Genomic DNA, 11,541 nt, shown 5'->3' with positions numbered 1-11,541 from the left:
ATATATATATATACATATATATATAGATCGTGGTTACGGCAAGCTTAACCATTTTTTGTCTATGTATTTATCCGAGCGTCATGTCGATGACGATAAATAGGGAATGAAACCGACGAAAGTCTCGTAGGTTTAGAAACCGATTGGTTAAATAGTCGAAGCGTATAGATAACTTTCCATTTATATAAAATAGCTATTGTTGATAGTTATTGCCTCAAGAAATTTAATTAAAACGTTGTATATAAATTAAAGTGAAGAGTTTTCTGAATATCATTGTATCTTTATTATTGCTACGATAATTTTAATACCTGTTACTGAATAATATAGTTTAAACATTACTTTCTATATATACTTGATTAAGCAACTTTTTAACTTAACGCATTCATTTCTATTAGTCTTTTAATCAGCTTCTATTTTACTGCTGTTACGTTATAATTTTATTACACTAAAATTTAATTTTTAAAAACCTTAACATACACATTTTTTAATATTCAAAGGTACAAAGTTTATTAATTTTATTTGAAAATTTTCAAAGAAAGATCTATCTTTAAATTGTCAGTAAATTTTCAAAGATTAGAGTAATGCCTCTTGAGGTATTCGAGCATGTTTGATGCGGAAGAGCGGTTGAATGCCGGTGAACGCCGTGATTTCAATGCTTGCAATAGCACGAGTGCGCACAAATGGCGATGATCGTCGTGCACATGTGTGAGCGTATATGTGTATTACGCAAAATGGATGAACGACGAAATTACGTTTATGATTATGGCCTTCGTTCAATTAAAACGTACTGGGACGTGCGACGTACAACGCGGCGCCCACGTGAAAATGATCCCTCTTATCATAGTCATTGTCGTCGAGTAGACTCAAGCTCTAACTCGGTCATGTGAAACTTTTACGACCACCTACTACTCTCGTGTCTCTTCCTTTCTCTATTAGAGTTTGCTTCTCACTTGATCTCTTTCTTTATCTCTCTCTGTCTCTTACTTATTCACTCACTTACTCACTCATTCTTAAGAACTGATTCTAAAAGAATGCTGGCGGATGCCTGACGACCTCTACCTTGGGATTATGTTTCACGGTTGTCGTGAAATGTCGAGACTACCCTTTGAGTAAGCAAGAAAAACAAGCATACCAGAAGAGATAAATCTTTTTGGAAAATTTTATTTCACTAGAGATTAGAAATTTGACTTAATGCAAGGAAACGAGTTTTCGTAGGTATCTTTGTATTTGTTTTGACTTTCTAGATGAGAGCTTGAGTAATTCAAAAGTTTTCTACTAAGAATTTTTTCAAGAATAATATTTTTTATATAGGTACTTCGCACAATATAAAATGCTGTTTAAATTCTTTAACGGCTGTTTTGATATTTTAATAAAGATTCAGTCTCTCTATTAAAAATGTTTTTCTATTTATTTCAGATAATATGTTCTCAGATTAATTCTTAAAATGGAAAATTAAAAAATTAATTTTACAAAATGAATTTTGTCAATTCCTTAAACAATTTATAGAACAAAAGTAACGCAAAGAAAAATGCAGAATTTTGTATATAACTGAGATGATTCAAATCTTTCTAATTCCAATCTTGGCACGAATGTCTGTTTGCGCCCGGTTACTGCATCGCTGCGTTCAAAGTAGGTTACGAATACGATCGTGCTTTGAGAAAGTAACCAACACCGTCGATCTGTCTCGCTCACCATGATTAGATGTGTACATTCACTAGAATAAGATCAAAAATTTGTTTTAAACACATGAAAAATTTGTTTTAAACACTGCGCGCAAAATATATTTTTTGAGATTAAAATTATTTGCAACGAATATGTATACGAATACTTAAAAAAAAACAGCATCACAAACCTTATCTAAAGATAAAATATTTTTAAATTTATTAAAGAAAGAAGGAAGTATTTAAGTCTATGGCAATCGATAATATTTTTATATTATTTATAAATAAACTTATAAATTAATTTATAAATAAGCTTGTAAAATAAACTTATAAATTTGAAAATAGTATAAAAATATATCGATTATCATAGATTTCAATAATTTCTTCTTTTTTCTTTAATGAATTTAAAAATGTTTTATTTTTAGATAAAGTTTCTTGATACTGCTTTTTTATATTTCTCTATTTCCTTCTTATTTCTTTATCAACCGTTTGCGTGGAAGAAATATTTCTACTACATTCGGCACGTGCCAAATTCCTAAACCCAACCCGGTCAAGTTATCCGCGGTTTCGAGGCCAAAGAGGAACGGGTTTTATGCGGATTGTGAAGAGTTCCATTGCCGATGCTCGATATAGCGTTATGAGTCGATTTACAATACGAAGAACAGGCACGAAGAATGCAAATGTACTCTATTATTATTCTCCCGCATTCAGTTATTCTTCGTTCCGTTTGCGATTACGCGTTCGCTATTGACGCTGCTAATGACGCGGCTGATTAGAGATTCGATGTTTAACGAACTCCTGTTTAACTCGTAAGACGCAAATTATGCGAAGCTGCGTACGCGCGTTGTGCAAGGAAACAAGTCCACGTTACGCAGGTTGGATACCGATGCAAATTCCGAATTACGTGTTTACAAAATTGCGCATCTGCCGTGTATAGAAATGCACGCGCTACATATTCAAAATCCGTACCGTGTAACAATCGCAGATATAATATTTCGCGAAGGTGGAGCGGATATTACCGTGAAATTGCGGTACTTCAGCGTAGCAGCGATCTTGGGCGGTCTATCTGATTGAGGACTGCATTTACATTGTTACGCTCATTGAGCGAATTAATGCACCGTCCATAAGCCGACGCAAGGACGCGAGGAAGACACGTCCTTGACGTTCCGCCAGGCCCAAGTTAAATAGTTAAAAATTATAAATAAAACTAAACAAATTAAATTATATTCGAACGATCTCTTTTCTTCGTTATCGTGTGGCACTGGAAGTGTAATTTGACAAAAAAAGTATAAACATTAGAATGTCGAATAATGGTATAATTTACATAATTTGTATTCAAATTAAAACGGACTGTCGAGCTTCGCAGGTTGTTGATTGCTAAACAATCTCTAATTTAATAAAAAATACAAATACAAATTATTCACACAACGAGATGTCAATATGTAAAAATAATACGTAAATGTGAGAATTCTGCGTGATTTGTATTTGTATAGCTGGAATGCATGGATTATAAGGCAATTTTTTTAGTGGGTCAGACTTTCATACTTTCTCTATTACTATTCGCTGTCTACTATTTGTTTTGAATTTGCTTACTGCCAATTGTCAATGATTACGCGGAACCAGCGTGGAATGTCGCATCGCTAGGATGAGCCTGCAGAATGCGCGTGCTCCAGACAGATGTCTGGATCCTCCCGGTGATATCCAACGATTTCTTCGTTTTGGCATCAGCTCTTTTACATCGTGCACGAAAATGCCACTTCTTCTTCTTGATCCACTATTCACGATGTATATTTTCAGATCAACTCGCGTGTTTCCGTGCTTTTAACTTTGACGAGTGGCAGCTGTATTCGTAAACCCGGAGTACCTTCACTCGTGGATGAAGGGGCACCGTTTTAACACGCACGTTTTACACCAGTCACGAGAAATTTGTTTTCGTCGATTTCTGGATCAACCGATCAATCGGCTGAACCGCACTGGGTACGAAATGGTACATCAATATTCAGTGCACGAACGATTAAATTTGAAAAAAAAACTAAAATGTTTAAATCTAATTTATCGATTAAATTAAATTAAATTATTAACAATTAACACTGTTGTTGGTTTTGTTTTTTTTTTTTTTAGAAATAATCACTTTATAGCTAGATATGATGATGAAAGGTATGAGATGAGAAGTCACGATATTTGCAAAAAAGAATTTTGACACTCGTGTGTTTTGATCTGTGTGTATTAAACAAAAATTGACAATTAATGCAACGGCATTTAATATTTAAACACGATCGAGAATGCGTCCGAGCGGACTAATATTGCCGCGAAGAAGCCCGGAGCGGGACTGACTGGCGGCCAGGATTCATTTGGGTCAGCAGCACAACGTAGTATACCAAAGACTGCCTCTCGACTATACTATCTGTTACGACTATACGGAGTGAAGGTGCTATGCTATGTGCGTTATAACGGAGCTATCTTCGCCGCTCGTGCGCTTCGATTTTTCTTCCGGGCATTCCGTGCGCATATTTTTTTTCAGATCATTCACTTACGAAAGATATCCAAAATGTAAATCTTTTAGCTGCGTATTTTTCAGAGTTTATCAAAATTTTGAAATATAATAAAAATTTTCTTTTCCCTTTTTAAACAGAGGAAAAGATGCTTGTCTTCTTAAGCAATTCTTTTTTTTTTGCATATTGTTTTTTTTATTTATAATCTCATCATTACATTTATGATAACATTTATGATCATATTACAATTAAATAATGTGCGATCTTAATAGGCGCAATTGATATTAAGAGAAGAATTTAAAGAATTATTGTTCAATAAATGTATTATGAAATGCTTGTTAATCGAAAAGAAACTCAAACGTAAAAAATGTGATTTATAATAGTTATACAAATATAAATAGTACTCGATGTTGGCACAAATGTTTTATGTTTGTTATATAACGGATAAATAAACACAATAAATCGATTAAACATAACACTTATATATTTGAGAATATTCGCGTCTTTAAAAATCGAGTATATCTATAAATGCGAGACAATGCTAAGTATAGAGAAATTAGGTATCACAAATATGTACATCACATTGTGAAATAAAACATTATCTTAACCCTTATAATAAAAGGTACAATTTGGTGCTTCATCTGTCTAAACATGGATTACTAGAATCCATTCATTTTTTTCACCTATTCAGAGAAAATTCAAAAAAATCTCTAAAAATTCATCAACATACATTCAACTTTCTAGAATAAATATTGAGACTTCATTTTGGAAAATAATAAAATGTAGTATAATTTATAATAAATTATATTCCTGTGACTCAAAATTAGACAGTAATAATATGAGAGTGAAACGCGGTAATTGAAGAGAACGAATTTTATATTTAGTAAAGAATAATATGCATATATATATATATTGAATACGCTCTAATTACCGCGTTTTACTTTCATATGTCTTTATTATTATTGTATAATTTATAATTACCGGAAGACTCAAAGAAACTTACACGAACAGAAATTGCTCGGTCACTAATGACTCGACCTTGTACGGTAAGGATTAATTTTCATTCGTTCTTATTAGTCAACTTCATCAACTGCGTTCGTTATTACGAAATTTAATAAATATATTACAAAAATGTATTTTGCACATTGCATTATATCTTTCCTTTACTTCAAATGATACAGTACAAAAATTAAGTTTTCCAGAAAAGGAGAAAAAACTATTTTTCACTTGACATAATATTATGATTGAATATTATGATTGAATCAAATAATGTTGGCAAAAAATAGAGTTTTAACATAACCAAATGTTATTTTTGTTTCAAAACTTTTAAAAACCTATTTTTTTTTAATTGTGATCATTTTGTGATGATTTTTTCGTGAAGTTAATTTAGTTCTTTTGGTAATGATAAAATAATGTTTACTTAATTTTTGGTAATAACTCGATAACCACGTATTTTGTCATCTTTAAAGAAAGAAATAATAAGTAATATTTTAAAAGATCTCTGTGAAAACAAAATTGGATTTTGTTATTAAATAGAAGATAAATCCGACTTTATAATATTATGTGTCTCTTAAAATTTTAATGCCTCTTCACAAATTTATTTGCATGTAAAACTATACTTAATAAACTTTTACAGATTGACAATGTTACCTAATATTTAACTTACTCGCGTGAATCTTTATATTATAAAAATATATATACATATTTTCCATAAAGATAATACTTCTGTTAAGAAAAATAGGCTTTATAATCTCACAAGGTATTCCAATCTTCTGGAAATTTTAACTTATTTTTTTTAAACGTAAAACTCTAAAACTCTAAAACTGATAATGCAATGGCATAGAAGTCTTTGGTTTAAATTCTACGTAATGCGAATAATCCAATTGCAATACGACGAAATTATTGTTAACGAACGCTCTTCTGAATGGATGTGCGTTTCCTTTGAATAAAAGAGGACACAGAGGCGATTTGTTCGCCATTTTCGCCGCTCCATTATCAGTCACGTCCCATAAATCGATCATTTGACATCCTCGCGGCCTGAAGAAATAAAATTTGATGTTACGCAATTGTCGACGTACTTACGCTTCTTTCATACTTACACGTTTGCGAATCCAAGGCACAATGGTTCCTCTAATACGACGTAACTAACTTTCATGCTTCTTAAAGAGGTGTAAACAGAGGCAGCATCTTTTCGACTAAAAATCTCATAAACTTTCATAGTTCTGTCTCTATAATATCATAAAATATTTATGTATATATTATATAAATCCATATGATTCTATTATATAGTAACATCAATCGGAATTCGCTTCGAAATTTTCTCAACACTAAAAGTTCAATCAATCGTTATTGACCGATTTCTTTTTATATATATTATATTTTTTGTGTTAAAAATAGAATTCTAAAATTTCTTAATTTTTCAATAATTCCTTTACATAAAATATTTCTTTAACTTTCTCTATTTTTGTAGTAATTTATTCATTTAGTTCTTTTAGTGAGTTAAAAAATGTTGGCATTTTTTTAATATTAATTTGCAGATCCAATGTATTTTATGATAAATTCAATCACTCACACTATACAGGGTGTCCCATAACGATTAATTAATATTTCAGGGAGTGAACGAAGAAAAAAATTTTGAATTAAAAGTTCCTTTGCCAATTTATATTAATTAATTATTATGAGACATCCCATATACTAAATTAGTATACTTTTAAAGAAACTGTTTTATATAAAATATCTAAAATATCTAAATGGCATAATATAATCAGTTTAGATAATGAAATAATACATATTTGTTAAATATATGACTATTATTGTTGGGTATTTAATCTTGTAAAATATTTATATGCCTTTATATTTAATTTTATTAATTTTATGTATAATAGCTTTAAATATCTAATGTAATGCAATGAATTCGTTATTAAATTAATGTATCTTTATTTCAAATTAACGTAATTAAACTATTTTTTTATTTTAAAGATCTGAAGAATAAGAGACTGTAACTTAAAATTATGTAAGATTATGAAAAACATTTGACATAAAAAAATTTTTTACAACGTAAATATTGAAGAAAATGAGGTCAGTAAATCGACGAATACCGATTAGAATTAATTCTTAGAGAGATCATACCTCATTTCTTTACTCTCATAGTAAGGATTGTTAACGATTGGTCTCTTAGTGGAGAGCATCAAATTCGCCATCAACGACATTTTCCCTGCAAATACAGCATGTTCCGGTGTATTACTTTTTATCCATTCAAATAATTCTTCTTGTTCGATATTACTGTATTCACCTGTGTGTAAAAATACGTATAATTGAAATGCTGTAAAAAGTAGTAAATCGATCTAAATATTATAATTACCTATAAATCCGCGTTCCTCTTGAAATCTGTCGACACCGTGGTACGACATGCCACCCAATAAAAGCACAACAATAGCAAGTCGCATGAGTTCACCTTTCAAGCCGATTTTTTCAAGATATCGTTTGCTACACACAGCACCAGCTATTATGCAAAGATGTGGTGTCATAAATAGCTTTAATCTCATAATAAAAATGGCCATGATTATAAAGGCGCCAGTCTGTAGGCCATTATATGCCACATCAGCCTCAATGCAAAATGGATAATTGCTCGTCTTAAAATTTCTATACCAGTAATACAATATAAGCATTCCAACGAGTATCGCTATCGGCAGTAATAAAGTCTTAATAATCGCATCGTAAGTCTTATATTGCAGAAAATCGAATTCTGCGGAACACGTGTAAAGCATAGTGTGGAAATCTCTATAATTCGTTAATTTAGACTTTAATATATTAAACACGTGGGTGTCATCTTGGGAATATAGAATGTAGGATTTTATCGACTTTGTAAGCGTTATTGTTATAGCAATTTCAAAAATAATTTCTCGTTTGATGTTCTGAAATCGGGACAATTTCATTATAAAATTGGCCGCATTACTGCTGATTAGAATACACGTGTAGAGTGAACAAATTATAAGAGCTCCGTTTGTTATTTTAGTTGACGCTACGATTGCTAAAGCATGCGCCATACAAAAATTTTTGTAGAATTCGTACGGAACGATCTTCAACCATTTTAGTATAAGAATGGCTATAATTTGCGTAGTGAAAACGAAATGAGAAAATTGCCATGTGCACAAGCTACAAATTGTCGAGCCAAATATATCCTGAAAAAGTAAAATACAGTTATTACATTACAAAAATAATTTTTGTGTACAGAGTGTTTGATTTAATTTGTTCTTATTATTTAACTTGTTTTAATGTGAATAGAATCTTCTGTAAAATTAATTTAAGATATAGTCGAATTTCTCAAATGAAAACCACCCACAAAAATAGTGTAACAAAAATAGTATAACAAAAATAGTATAATATGATAATTCCTAAAAAGACGAATCCAGTACTTATGATATTATGATATTAACTTATGATATTAAAAGTTCATTTTTGGTTAAAAATGAACTCTTTAATATTATGATTAAAACAAATTTTTGAAAATTTTGGGAAAATATGGATTTCTATTCAATCTTAAAATCAACGCTGATGTTTCAGAAAAATATCAAAGATGAAAAATTAAAAAGATGCTCTAATAGATTCTTAATGTGATAAAATCGGATCACTGAAAAATTCGACTATCTTTCTTCCTTTAAAATTGTATAGACTTAAGTATGATCATATTAAATTCATCTTAAAGTAATTCTCATTATAGAGACTTTATAATTTTTTGTCTAACTTTTAATCATTTTTGAGATATTTACGTAAAAGATTAAATCTAACACCCTGTATACCTAATAAATAATTTTTTTGTTTTATATCTCACCATGAATAATCCTTGTCTGGTTCTGTTCCTTAACGAGGTTGGTACCTTATCTGCATCGTGTTTTGTATATTTTCTGATAGCCATAGTAACACTATACATTTGAAAAAGTAACATAGGATACGCGAAAGTTTCTCGTAATGGCGGGGTCCATTGAACGCGAGTGCATTCGTTATGGTTAAAAAAGAATAATAAAATCGTTATAAATCCACCGCAAATGGAATTACTCAAGTACGTTGCATAGTAAAAAAGTACTGCTGCAGTGACTACTGTAGTAAACCAGACTATTTCTAAATAGAAGTATACAGGTATACCCAGACCTTCACAGCTAGTTATAGGTGGCAGACCATCTCCTCTTTCTATCTGAAAATTATCAATTTGATAAGTATTTTATAAAATGAATATGTTTCACAAAGAAATTTTACAAGTCTTACCTGCCAGCATTGTGCCTTATTGTAAGATATGAGACCAAGATTCTTTGTAATATGATAGAGGAAACCTGCTATAATCTGCACAATGGATAATATAGTGTAAAATCGATTATTATATTCAAAAATGAAAAACTGAGAAGAAGTTTTATCGAGAATAATTACCTCAGGTAAAAGACTATATTTTCTAGTGGCATCAATGACATTATTGTACTCTGATAAATTGTCGCGACTGAGCTTGTTCATCCCGTCGAAAAAAGTTTTGGACTCAGCGATGGTCTTATAATAGGAGTAATACATCCCCTAAAAAGAAAACATTTGTAGATAGAAATTATAATGTTTAATGCAGCTTGTTCAATACAATTATTTGCGTGAAGTATATTTTATCAATATATTATCTTTAAATTTATATTATACCAGTATTTACTAATATCTTGCAATTAAACGCAAATAATTTGGTATATTATATTATTATATTTGGTGCAAGATATTGTACTAATGATAAACAACAAATGCTTGATAAATTTAGCAGTTATTAAAAATATTAATTATGTTAATATTTTATTTATAGATATAAAGATTTATACTTAGAATATAAACTCTGCTAAATTTATTTGTCATATATAAGTATAATAAAAATTCTATTCGTTTTGTGTTTTAAAGATATTCTAAAAGAAAGTAAATTGAAGTTAAATACTGCCAATTTCTATTTATTTGTTAAAATCTTTTAATAATGTTAAATTTTATAAAATGTATAAACAATATGCAAAATTTTTTTAGGAATAAAATATTTTTGAATATAAATATCCATGAATGTCGAATAAGTATGCTGCACTGAAGGAAATAGTCTTACTTTTTCGTTGCTTATCTCACTAGTATTCTGTTGAAGTCAATATATCATATAAAATAGTCAATATATCATATAAAATAGTACTGAACACCATTTGTTGATAGTATTCGAAAAATGTGGACATGAATCTTTTTCTAAACCATCCTTCTATATTGTAGTTTTGACGAAGGAATTTTTGGCCATTTCATGCGAAATTGACGAACCATTTATACAACGACGAACCTCTATACAACTACAATTCTGACCTGGCACTATTTTTTTTTCTCCAAGCAAAGCAAAGCATGTAGATTATTATTTAATACTGAAGTACAGTAGTTGATTTTCGAATAAATTATTTGAAGTACTTTTAGAATAATAGCTCCAATGTGATATTTTTTTGTAAAGGGATAAAGATATAAAATTGATTGACAAACATTTCTCAAGGAATAATAAATTCGCAACAATGTATTGCTTTGTTATGTGTTTGTGAAAATTTTCGGTGTTGCCTACATAGCATACATTGCCTACATTGCTAACATACTTTTGATACGGTATTGCATTCAACAAAACATGCTATTTGAAGATAGACAAAGACGCTCCGTTTGATCGATATAAATTTCTATATAATTGATTTATCTAATGTCATGTATGATGATAAAATATTATCACCAATTATCTTACCATCTCAGTTCTGAAAGACATTTCTCGTTCGATTTCCGAAAGATGAGAGAAGTGTCGATCATTTTCGAACAGCGTGGATACATGCCACCGATGGAAACAACCAATACCAAGACCTGCCGTTAGAACAAAAATTATTTTAAACTTTGAAACAGTCTCTCGATCGATAGATACGTTGGAAGCTCGATTCTTTCATGCGGGAAAGCGAATATTATTACCCAAAAGATTTATAGTCCACTGATAAAAAGCTGTGCTCTCGTGTGCCGGTTTCTCGGCCACTTTACGTTTCCTGTCACTTTTCGTTGCCATCTTCGATATTATGGGTCACATGACTGCTATCGTGCTCACGAAGAATGGCGCTAAATTTTAAATCCTTTAAAGTAGCTATTCTGTTTTTTTTACTATAACATAGGAATTTATAAAAAAAATTTCCTACACAAATTATTTAATATTGTCTCAATTTATACAAAATTATTTATTTATAAATGCTTGATTTTATGAATGAAATCTATTTTGAGACTAATCGTAAGATTAATCGTCATTCCATTTTTGACTTTCTGCTTTATTTATATAAATGCGCACTTAGACTTATAATTAAAATTTCATTGCTTTTGTTTAATTGTTTCTA

At 30.3% G+C, this 11,541-nt stretch overlaps 2 protein-coding genes across 2 annotated transcripts in view; both read right to left on the bottom strand.

Annotated features, from left to right (window-relative positions):
* LOC108690425 overlaps positions 1–3,691 on the bottom strand; it is a 20,630-nt gene extending 16,939 nt beyond the window's left edge. Inside the window, exon 1 of the mRNA XM_018197712.1 lies at positions 3,252–3,691. The gene's annotated coding sequence lies outside the window, so the exon portion shown is untranslated. The remainder of the gene's footprint in view (positions 1–3,251) is intronic.
* Positions 3,692–5,967: 2,276 nt separating this feature from the next.
* LOC108690438 (probable C-mannosyltransferase DPY19L1) lies at positions 5,968–11,243 on the bottom strand. Its single transcript, XM_018197730.1, is given in 9 exon segments — positions 5,968–6,187; positions 6,250–6,378; positions 7,280–7,442; positions 7,512–8,331; positions 8,982–9,341; positions 9,413–9,487; positions 9,572–9,709; positions 10,917–11,029; positions 11,132–11,243. Coding segments are annotated over 9 exon segments (2,130 nt in total).
* Positions 11,244–11,541: the final 298 nt, after the last annotated feature.

The sequence above is a fragment of the Atta colombica genome, unplaced genomic scaffold (assembly GCF_001594045.1).
Source record: "Atta colombica isolate Treedump-2 unplaced genomic scaffold, Acol1.0 scaffold321, whole genome shotgun sequence".
Classification (NCBI taxonomy): Eukaryota; Metazoa; Arthropoda; class Insecta; order Hymenoptera; family Formicidae; genus Atta; species Atta colombica.
The sequence above is the reverse complement of the archived record's forward strand: the minus strand, read 5'-3'. Positions and strand labels throughout refer to the sequence as shown.